Here is a 12,083-nt window from a genome sequence, read left to right on the forward strand (position 1 = left end):
GTAAATGATGTAAGCACCTAAGAAATAAAAATAAAGCAGGGCAGCAAGAGGGCAAAGGTAATATCCAGAGTGGGATCAGAACTAGAATTAGTTAACTGAAATCAGGAAAGCAATTCAGGAAGAGCAGAGAGCTTTATGCCTCCTGCAGAAAAGACAGGCAATGTCCTTCCGGATACCAGGAACAGCTTCAGTGACTCCTGTACTACAAAGGACAATGTTTGTTCCAGGAGTTTTGCCTGTAGAGATTTTTAAATTGACCTGGCATTCAAATATTCAGAGTCTGCACCTTTATTACACACTAAGAAAGGAGGCTGCAGAGGTAGGAAAGATGAAAATCAGGATAAAGGGATATACTGAAGATGTTTTCCCTGCAGCCTGATTCCCAGTGGGTAGTGCCCTAGACAATAAATTAGTCCTAGGGAAATGAATGGGGTTGTTTGTGAAGCAGAACAGCTCGGGGTTTCCCCTTTCCAAGGGCTCTAAGCCCTGAGAAACAACCCATCAACAGCCTGGAGATTTACTGGCTGCTCCTGGGAACAAGTCAAGCTGGAAAACCTGGGTGGAAACCGTCTGCATACAGTTACTCAGTCACAGACCTGTTACACAGAGCTCTTCCTGTGCAAGAGAAAACAATCACCCAAACCTTTTATTTCATGGAAACACAGGTTGGGAGCAGCCCTGGGTCACAACTGAGGCACAAGACAGCACAGAACCACCCACCCATCCCGAGAGGCACATAAGGATTTAAATATTTACTCTCCTGACACTGCCACACCTCAAACCATTTCATACACGCCCACAGCCCCATTTCCAAGGTTCATCTGACCACACAAACCCCACAGCAGCCCTCTGCAGGTGTTGATGCCATTTCCAGATGCCTCACTGTCCCTTTGTGGTCTCCAGAAGCTGATGCCTTAAACAGCTGGAACAGAGGCTAGACAGAGTTAAGGGGAATAAAAGGATATTTATTAAAGGGCCTTCAAAGGCCACACCCCAGCAGTACCAGAGCCACAGCTTTGGCTCTGCCTGGATGGCTCCAAGATGGAAGCAAAAAGAGGGCTTGGTCACAAGATCTCACATTTTTATAACTTTTGGTCCATTAGCATACTGGAGCTAACTGTCCAGTTACAGCCCCAGCCCATGAAATCCCATCCTTCTCATTTTTTTCTCTCTTCAGTCCATGTCGTTTATACTCTTGCGCCTGAGATCTGGATCCAGCTGCCCTTGGGTCCCCCAGCTAGAGAAGGCATTGTTGTGTCTCCCTACTCTATGAAGAGAGCTCACCATCTCCTTATATGAAACCGAGACTTGTTGGAACCCAGGACATTCCTCTGGCTGCCCTGGAGGACTCGAGACCCTGCCCTGGAGGGCTCAGAGACTTAGCACAGAGTCAAAAACATCTGTGCCTTTGATTTTAGCCCAGGGAAAAAGATGCCAACTTTGTGTGAAGATTTACAAGCCACAAGGGTATGAGAAGAATGATAGTGAATTTGTCACAGGGTGAAAAAGTAGAATTTTGGGGATTTTAGAATGGGGGTTCAAGAGGGAAGATGGAGGGATCTGGGTGTGTTCTGTCTTTCTCCTTCTCCTTCTTGTCCTCCATCTTCTGCTGTGATGGTGGCACTTTGGATTGGTTTAGAGTAGAGACAAACTGTCTGACACAGGTGATAGGTATTGGAAAATCATTGTAAATAAAGTACAGGTAGATTTTAGTGTAAAAAGATAACACTGCCCTGAGTGTGGTCAGTGTGCCTCAACCCAACCTGCTGGACAAATCTCAGCAGGTCAGAAAAAGAATGTATTAGATAAGAGAAAATAAACAACCTTGAGAACCAGAGCCAAGGAATCCCCATTTCTTCTTTGGTCTTTGGGCTGGGAAAAAAGACTTTTAATACCTCAGGAGCCATTCCAGCAACAACAAACCCAACACAGACCCACACACCAAAGCAGCCCGAAATCAAAAAGAAGAACAAAGCAAAAAAAAAACCAGAAAGCTGAAACCCAAGGTGCATCCCCTCACCGAGTCGGACGCTCTGCACGCGGCCCCCGATGCGGTCGGTCGCCTCGAGGACTGTTACATCCGTGAATCCGCTTTCCAGGAGCGCCTTGGCTGCCGACAGGCCCGCGAGCCCAGCACCGATCACGACTATTCGAGGCTGTCGCTTTCTCCGTAGGCCACTACTAAGAGGATCATCCGTGCTGTCTGCAGATATTTCACAACTTTGCATGCCGTCCAAGCTCTCTTTCTAAGGAACCTGTAGGAGGAAGCAGACACAGGTGTGTTTAGGGAGCTCAGATCCAGCTTATCCTCTGCAAAAAGATCAAAAATGAAGAAGGCAGAAAATAAAAACTTGGTGAGTTAGACCCAGCCTTCAACATGGGATGAAATGAATTCCGGCAGAAAATAAAAACTTGGTGAGTTAGATCCAGCCTTCAACATGGGATGAAATGAATTCCAGCAGAAAATAAAAACTTGGTGAGTTAGACCCAGCCTTCAACATGGGATGCACAGAAAGGATAACTGAGGTCAGGCTGGGATGCAAAACAACTTTTTAGCCTGGAGCACCAAGAACTCCAGAAATCTCCACCCTTTCATGCCATGTATTTCCAAGCAAGTCAAAGGACTTTCAAACGCCCATCTTTTTATATAACCTCCAAAAGTGGTAATTTTGTGGTGAAGACTTTTAAAAGAAAGAGAACCATGTCCCCAGTGCTGACAAGCTCCACAACCCAGCAATGAAGCTCCACTTTGCCACTGTGGCAACCACAAAGCCTGAATTTCAGATCTTTTAAGTAGGGGAGGAGGTAAGGAGGATTTAGCTCAAAGCAAGGACATTGGATCTCAAGCCAGCCATTATAGAAATGGGACAGACAGGAATATGTTTCAAGTGATGGAAGTCAACAAGGGCCACTCCAAAATTTCACAAAATGCAGCCCCTGGAGCCAACACTGTCCTGCTACATCAGGCTCAGCCTCAGACTTAGATGAGAGATTCAAACCGACACCAGTCCTGACTAGTCCAAATCTACCCAACCCTCCACCTACCAATATATTCCACTGCTCCTCCAAGCAGGACCCTGTTTTCCTTGGCAAACTCCTAGCAGACACCTTTTTACTGCTATCTACCCTTATTTCTCAGGTCCCATCACATCATTTTAGTAGGTGGGACCATGGCCTGAGCCCATGGTCAAGGTTCAGCCCTAAGCAGGATTTCCAGTGCAGGATGTCTTTATTCACAAAAGCCAGCATGTATTTACCTGGTTCAGGGTGGTTCACACCTGCCTTCAGGAGCACGAAGAACAGGGTGCAGAGATTCCTACCCCTCCAGACCTGAGCTGACATGAGTCCCAACTTGCAAAGGATAAACACAAAGCCCAGGATTTATCAGCCCTGGAATCAGCTGATGCCCAGTAATTTGGATAAAGCACAAACACAATTCCTTGCCTCCTCCCTCCCCAAACAGAGATATCCAAGGAGCTCACAGTGTGCTGCCTCTACCTGTTGCCAAGCTGCTGGATATCCATTCTGAGTTCTTCCTCAATTCTCCCAACATTTGGCCACTGACAAAGATTCCTACTCCTCTCTTCCATCACCAGAAGGGTCGACTTAAAACACTGCTGGCCTACTGCAGTATATGATCACAGAACTAATGAAGCAGTTTCATTTGGAGAGTTCCTTTTTCTCCAGCATTTCAGAGAATTTATGTATGTTGACCAAACAATATCCACTCTCTGTAAGGGAGCTGACACCAGACTGCAGTCAGCAGGGATTTAGGCAGTGGTATGAAGAGGAGAATGGTCCCACTGGAGCTCTGACAACTCTTTTGAAAATGTTTGGTTTCAACTGAAACACCTTCAGCTCAATCCACCCTTCTGTGGACTCACCTGCAAGAGGGATTTGCACAGTGTGTGCAAACTCTGATTCTGCCACTGCAGCTTGTCCCAGCTGGCCCTGCATCAGCTCCAACTGCCACTGCAGCAGCTTCCAACTGCCACAGCCCAACAGAAGGTAGATCACAGAATTCTCAAGGATGGGACCTTCCAGCTCATCCCATTCCAGCCCCTCCCATGAGCAGGGACACCTTCCACTAGCCCAGGTTGCTCCAAGCCCCATCCAACTTGGCTCTGGACACTGCCAGTGATCCAGGGGCATCCACAGCTTCTCTGGGCACCCTATGCCAGGGCCTCACCACCCTCACAGGGAAGACCTTCATCCTAATGTACAATCTAAAGCTCTCTCTAGTTTAAAACTGTTCCCTCCTTGTCCTGTCACTATCTGCCTGTGTAAAAAGTCATTCTCTGTATTTTTTGTAAGCCCCCCTTAGGCCCTGGAAGGGCTCTGAGTTCTCCCTGGAGCCTTCCCTTCTCCAAGTGAGCATTCCCAGCTCTCCCAGCCTGGCTCCAGAGCAGAGGGGCTCTAGCCCTTGGATCATCTCTGTGGCCTCCTCCAGATTCTCTCCAGCAGCTCCAGGTCCTGCTGTTGGGGCCCCCAGCACTGCAGGTGGGGTCTCACTAGGGCAGAACAGAAGGGGAGAATTCCCTCCCACAGACATTCTACAACCTTCTCCCCTTCTCATTCTCCCAATAACACTTTGATCCATGTATTTTCATTGCCACAGTAAAGGAACATCTTTTCTGCCATCTATATCCAGTAGAAATGGAAGTGGTTTAGCTCAGTTCTTTAAGCACAGCTTTCCTCATCCTGGCATTGGCAAGCTCCTGTGAATTCTTCACATGAAAGCTCCTAGAAAATGTTTTCCCTCCTGTTTCAGTATTTTAATACTGGATTAGGTGACCTATCTAGACAGATGAGAAAATAGCAGGGTATTTTGTGTGCACAGAACCCTGATTTGGAAACCACCCTTAATTAGCCAACAACCTGTACCATATGATCAGCAGGGAAAGGTAATTAAAATTTAGCAAAAGCTTGAGCTTTCCAACCAGGATCCACATTCCACAGTGGAATGAACAGGTGGTATAAACACAGAAAGCCCCCACTACACTTTATTTCAGTATCAATTATTCCCTCTGGTAGGCTCATGAGTGAGACAAGCACATAAAACAGAATTCACTCAATGACCAGGTTGGAAGAGACCTTCAAGATCATCCAGAACAACCCAGCCCCACCACCTCAACTCAACCCTGGCACCCAGTGCCACATCCTGGCTTTGTTAAACACACCCAGGGATGGGGACTCCACCACCTCCCGGGGCAGAAAACTCCACTACTTCATCACTCTTTCCATAAAAAACTTTTTCCTAATATTCAACCTATATTTCCCTTGGTGCAGCTTGAGACTGTCCTCTTGTTCTGTCACCCATTGTGTGCAGTGCTCTCCCTTCAGCACTTGCCAAGCCACCAGTCAGGGCTCTCGAGCCAGTGGATATTACCAGGTCCTCTGACACAAAGACAGTTTGCTTTTTACTTCTTCTTGATTGCCAAAAAGGCTTGTTTCTCTTTTATTTTGTTTCTTTCTTTTCTCTTTTAATCACAGGGTAAGAAGTGTGTTGGCTGTTGTACTGTGAATCTCTCTCAGACTGTAATTTCACTTGGTGTCCATCTAAGAGCAAGGGTAACACTAAATCACAGCTTCACTCAAAGTAAAATTCCCCTGTTTTGTCTTGCTTACAGCGTTCCTGTGAGACAGCCAAGAGGCACTGGTTACCCACAAGAAGAAAATATCCAAATACACATCTTCCTTTTGTCTAAAACATACAGCTTCAATCCTCTTAGCTCCTGTGCTTCTAAGTGCCTCACTCAGGATATTTTAATCACTTGCACTTCCAGACTTGCCCCCTTTTCTCAGTCTCTATCACCATTCTATCCCTTACTCCTTAAGAGAAATTACCCTCCATTCATCCCCTCTCACTCCTGTCCATTTCCTTCGTTCAAAAAAAAAACTCAAATGAACACCTTTAAAAAAATCCCTAAAAAAAACCCTCCCCCCCAAAAAGAAAAAAAAAAATCCTGAACATAACTGCTGTTTTTCAGCAGACAAATCTTTGCAAAAATATATCTTCTGAGATGGGCATCATTCTACCAAGCCAGAATCATGGGTTTCCATTCCTAGCATTTGTACTTGCTACAAGTTCAGTGGGGTTCACAGCTTCATGATTGTTTTTCCCCTTTATTTTGCCAGTAAAACCTTGCAGGTCACAAGGAAGAAGCCAGAGAATTAAGGCAGCTCCCAACTGCCCTCCTTACTACAACAATACTCTGTGATCAGGCAATTCTTCTAGGACCCCTCAGAAAAAGGTCACTAAGGCTCCAACTATTTAAAAATAGAAAACCAAAATAAACAAAAGCATTTCTCAAGGAAATCTGCTATTCTTAGCCCTCCTGTGGCAGTATTGTTGTAGCCCTGATGACACAAAGACCTGGGCAAGGCAATGCTCTGAAAACAGGGCTTGTGTGCTTGAAGGCTTGGCTGAAGGTTGGTTGGGATTTGGGGGTTTGTTTGGGGTTTTCCACCAGGATTGGTTAATCTTTAAAAAGTGACCTTCCTTCAGATCTATATCACTCAGCAGGTTGTCATTTACCCATGAGCTGGGACTGCAGGCACTCCCAGACCAAATTCACGGTCATCCCAGAGGGACCCATCTCACCCCTGTCACTATTTCAGGTGTTCAGCTGGCATTTGCTGCCCACAGCCTTTGAGGGCATGGAGAGGAGGAGAGATCCATCCTGCTGACCTCTGGCACTCCTGTCTCAGGATGCCTGAGCTGGAAGGGAGCTTACAGGCAGTTTAAAAGGTCACCTGACCTTTCTGAGTGCTCTAAAATTGTGTTGAATCAACAGCCTTCACACTAACAAGTGTAACAGCCAGTCTGGAGGGTGAGAAATGCACCATCAACACAAACAAATTCCCTGCTGACTGCACAGACCAGCAGAAAAATTTACCAGAATCACTTTATTCCCTGTAGGTTTTTATTTAATGAGAATTAAGCATCATCCCTAATCAGAAAGCTAAGCAATGATATTGCATGTGTTTGAAAGGAGCTTGGATAAAAGCAACAAGAGTCAGCTGAAAGACTAAATGGAAGCACAAGAAATAAACACACTACTATTTCCTCATTATTTTGAGTGCAGCTATTCAAAATACTATCAACACATGAAGGGGCACTGCACACACATGTGTTTATAATACAGGTTTGTCATCACAGCCTGAAAGTGTTTACTGAGAAAATCTGACACCAAATTAATTCAATCTAAGCAGTCACAAAGTGAGATTGAGAAACCAAGAGCAGAAACCAGAAAAAAATCACAACAAAAATAAAATATCTAATTTTAACAATGACACTAATCAGCTGTTGAAATACTTTCCTCTAAAGACAGAGAGGATACTGGTTGAAGATTTCAACTCAGGATCCAATCTGTCATAAACATTTACACTCCAGTCCCAGCAGAAGACCCAGCTGTGGTGCTGGGAATTATCCTGCCAATTCACTGGAGATGGCCAGGTTTGAATTGCAAAACAAAATTGTGTGGCCTTTGCACCTCAGGAATCTACCATGATGAAAACAGTAAAAAAATTTTTACAAATAATAATACCAGCAAACTTGTTGATCCAGAGTTTCAAAAGCCTTTTTCCAATAGATGTAATAACCTTCATTATTTCATCAGCTGCATAAGGAAAAGTGTTTATCTGAAAGCACTGTTAGCTGAGCCTGAAGGCAAAAGCTCCACCAAAGAGCTTTTGAAAGAGAAAGGTGAAAGAGCCAGGTGACTTACTCAGCAGATGTAAAGACACTGCAGTTGTTAGGCCATTAACTCATTGCACAGCCCAGCACTCCTTGTGCTGAGCATGGTTGCAGTGCATAACCCTCACCTAAGTAACTGCAATAACAAAATTTCCAGTCATCATCTCTAATGCACCTTTTTCCCTATGCTGAGGGAGAAGAGCTTGGTAGGATTATTCTGGTTGGAGCAATTTTATCTCCTTTAACACCTTTGCAGGTTTCAGACTCAGACTGTTCCCTGATCACAGGTCAGGACACATTATATCTCTGAGCAGATACAGAAGTAAAGTGGAAGGGATTTCTGGGCTGGCTCCAGCACTGCCTGTCAGTGCCTCCCAACGCTGTGAGCTGTGATTCTCCACAGCTCCTGGCACAACAAACAATTTTGTAACTTCTCCCTCCTTCCCCCTTTCATCAGCCTTCTCAAACACAAGCACATTAATCCTTGCTGCCTGTTATTTAAGATGTTCTTTCCAAGCTCTCCACGCTGCAAACATGTCAAACTGGAAGATGTGTCTCTTTTTCCCTTCTCCCTCCAGCAGGCTGTACACCAAACTCATGACCATTTTCAAAATCACCACTTACACCCTTTCAGGAGTGTTATTAATTGATCCCAAGTCCTCCACATCAGTCAGACACAGGGATGACACCAGTCTGCTGTTCCAAGCTGCCTCTCTACAGGTGTTGTGCAAACACCAACCCAAGCCAGCTGTGTCTGCAGCTCCACGGGAGCTTTACTGCACTGGAAGCAGACATACCTCGATAACTCAGCTACCTGCAGAGCTGCAGGAGCAGGGTGATGGTCCACAGCCTCCTGTGCACATGCCAGAGCCCCTCCCAAGCTCATAAACCTGTGTCACTGACAGTATAGCAGCACTGGGATCAAAGTTAACTCGTGTTACACCTGCACTTGCTGGCAGCTCACCTCCAGCTGCTGGGCTGAAACCACCTGCAGAGTGACACTTCCTTGTCAGCCTTGTGCTCAGGCTTTATCCAAGCCAGGATTTTAGTGTGAGCAGGTTTGCCAGGTGGATGCAGCAGTTGGAACAAGTCACTTGGCCCCAGCCCAGTTCTGCTCCCCTCTTTTGCAGGCAGCTGCCAGGTGTGGGCAGAGACCCGTTCTGACAGCTGACAGCAACTCAACTGTGGGTCAGAAAGGCTCTGCTCCAACCTGCTGCTCCAAGTAGGACCATCACCAGCATGCTCTCCTTGAACAGTTTTCCAATACTTGAAACAAAGGAGACATGCAAAATCCCTGCCTGTCCTACCAGTGAGACTCCATCCCCCCATCACCTCTTCCTGCCTGTGCAGAGCAAAGAGCCTTGCAGATGCTGCACAGGGACATGTGAGCCTGAGTCAGCAATCCTGCCTGGTCTCAAGGGGGTTTTGAGTGGAACATCTCCATCATCTCTGCAGCACCCTCTCTGCTGCATCCCACACCATTTATCCTACGTGCCTCATCTCTGCCCACCAGCCCTCAGGATGGAAAGATGACCAGGTTCATCTTTGTGACCATGGTGGTACAAGGAACACAGACTCCCAAAAACAAGCCAGCACTCCTGTGCCAACAAGTAACTTGTGTCCTGCCTTGTATTTCCACAGGTAGAGTCTGAAATGAAGAGGCTTGATTTCCAGAGAGCTGCTGGAATTTATAGGGGTGGCTGCAAGACAAAAACAAGTTGGAACTGAAGATAAATGCTACCATCCACCACAATTTATCCCTGTAAAAGCCCAAGCCAACAAGTGTGGCTCAAGGCAATGAAAATGCTGATCTTACATCAGCATCACCAGCTCCATTTACAAATTACTGACCCACCCCAGTGACTGACACACAGGGAGTTCAGGCTGGACAGACATCAAGGAAGGAAAGGCATTAATGACACACCACGTGTACTCTTGGACAGCAGCATGCCAAAATGCTTCCCATTTTTCCCACACACCAAACCTGCAGCTCGCTCCCAAACCTCCTCAGCACTGGTTTTCTGAACACAACAGGGACTTTCAGGCTGGCTCTGTGCTCTTCTTCCTCTGGACACATCCCAAAAAGAGACAGGGAAACAGAGCATTAACCTTTGCCTGTCCAAACTCAGGTCTCCTTTACTCTGAGAAGATGACCTTACCAAGCCTTATTTCATTTACCCTCTCACTTGCAGGAATTTCCCGTCCCCTCACCTCAGGAGAGACAGGGAAGAGGCCATACTAAATTGTTTCCTCTTCCCAAGTGGGAAGAAGCTGTGCTTCTTCAGTGCACACAAAACAAATAAACTCTGTAAACTACTCCAAAAGTTATGAAAGAGAAGAAGCCCGAAGCTGATGGATACTAAAGCTGAGGCCATCACACCTTATGCAGAATACAGGCTGCCACCACAGCACCACTCTGTGGTCCTGCACTGCTGGCCCAAAAAGTGAAGCAGAAATGTTTGAGCTCTTCAACAACAACAAAAAAAATTGTTTTGAGAAATGGTATTTTTTTGCAAGTATGATCCAGGACAGCCATCCCCTTTGCCTCTTTCCACAACACCATCATCCAGAAAAAACGCAGAAGGGAGGAAGAGAATAAACCACAGCACTCAGAGAACCACTCAGGCTGAAAAAGACCCTTAACCACGACATTTGACATTTTATAATTAACTCTCAATCCACAAAGATGGTGGGAAAAGTTCCAGAACATGATTTCCTGCTACTTTGGAGGCACTGGGCACCTCCTTTGCCACTTGATATTCCAGCAACACAGTGGTCCCCAGAAACACTAGACCAAATAACCTCCAAAATCACCAGCTGGGAAAATCTCTGCACTTTTGAAGGTCTGAAGGAGATTAATACAAAACAAAACAAAACAAAAAAAAAGGACACTGGATGGTGCTTTTGATCAGGAAACCACTGCACATTTTTACCACTGTGATCCAACTTGTTTTAATGCCTGCAAATATCCCTTGAGTCAAATGAACTTGTTCAAAGCTGATTCACACCAAGGCTACTTTTTAAATTGGGTAGTTGTTGACAAGTAGAATATATTTAACAAGCCCCAAGCGTCTTGGCATGCAGTGTAAAGACTTCCTATTATGAGCTGGGATTTTTTTTTTTTTTTTTTTAAGGGAACATATGGGCAGAGCAGGTTGTCTGCCACGGGGCACTTCCTTACAGTGCTTGGCACTGACAGAACTGCACGGATATCCAAAAAATAAACCAAGGAACGTCACACTAAGAGCACAGGGGATGAATCACACCATTTAAAACTCGCTGATAAAATGCACTATTATGTGTTTTTCAAATCCTTCTCATCTGAGGAAAAAGAAATGAAAATAATTTTGTTCCTCTGGCTGAAGGGTACCATGAGAATGTGGCAGGCTCTGCCAGCTCCCAGGGGCTGAGACGGGAGCTGCTACCAGGAATACACCTTGGTGAGTGGGGCAGCATCTTGATTTACAGTGTGGGGATAAAATGAAAGACTGGAGGATTGTCTCCACCATCACAAACCCCCTCTGGAGGCAGTCATCATCCTCAGGTGATGCCCAGAGAAATGGGCTGAGAATGTAGTCTGGGCTACAGAGCTCCTCCTGTCCCTGCATCCAGCACCAGCAGAACTGCAACGCTGTGGTTCATGCGCCTGAGGCTACAGTAATACACAGCTGAAAGGAGTTCCACTGCAGTGACAAAAAGAACAGCTCTGGCATGTTCCTTGGGCAACACAGGAGCCAATCCAGTACAGCCACTGCTCTGCAAATCCCCTGCAGACTGAACAAGCACGTGCCGTAGCTGGCCCATCAGCATCCCCTTGTTCAGAAGTCTGCGGATGGGTAGAAGGTCCCACCGACCCAGAATGCATCCCACAATATCCACCCATCACAGAGACAGCTGTTACTGCCACAACACTCCCCTGCTGTGTCAGGAGAAGCTGAAGAATGGGGGGACACCAGTTGTACTCAACCTGCCACAGCGAACAGGATAGTCCCATCTTAACCTTGGTGCCAGAAATTGTGATCAGGCCAAGAATTCCAAATTGCCTTTGGTCTCCAAATCCTACTGACCACCAGGGATCTAGCAACAGCTGGCCAGAACCAAAAGCAGTGCATCAAGCTGCAGTTTGGCACTGTCAGCCTGACAGGACAAAGGGTTGACAGCTCAGGAACAACTTGGAGTTGTTGAACTAAACAGGACAAGCAACAACCAGTCCCAAACTGGCCTGCCTTTTTCTGTGTCTTTGGAGCTTGCCAGGCTCTGGTGGACCCTTAGTGGGAATCGTTCCCTATTTCCAGCTCTGCCAACCCCTATTTCCAGCTCCTCAATCACACTGAGCACTGGGAGGTATTGCCACTCCTACACTCCTGACAGAAGCCAAGTTTGG

General features: G+C 46.3%; 1 protein-coding gene across 2 annotated transcripts in view; it reads right to left on the reverse strand.

Moving 5' to 3' along the window:
* Positions 1–12,083, reverse strand: part of SMOX (spermine oxidase) — a 52,693-nt gene that overhangs the window by 23,770 nt on the left and 16,840 nt on the right. For both annotated transcript variants that reach the window (XM_059845435.1, XM_059845434.1), the window contains exon 2: positions 2,021–2,255. In XM_059845435.1, coding sequence (XP_059701418.1) covers positions 2,021–2,228 — 208 coding nt within the window. In that variant the 5' untranslated portion in view covers positions 2,229–2,255. The remainder of the gene's footprint in view (positions 1–2,020; positions 2,256–12,083) is intronic.

Source organism: Haemorhous mexicanus, chromosome 4 (assembly GCF_027477595.1).
Source record: "Haemorhous mexicanus isolate bHaeMex1 chromosome 4, bHaeMex1.pri, whole genome shotgun sequence".
NCBI lineage: Eukaryota > Metazoa > Chordata > Aves > Passeriformes > Fringillidae > Haemorhous > Haemorhous mexicanus.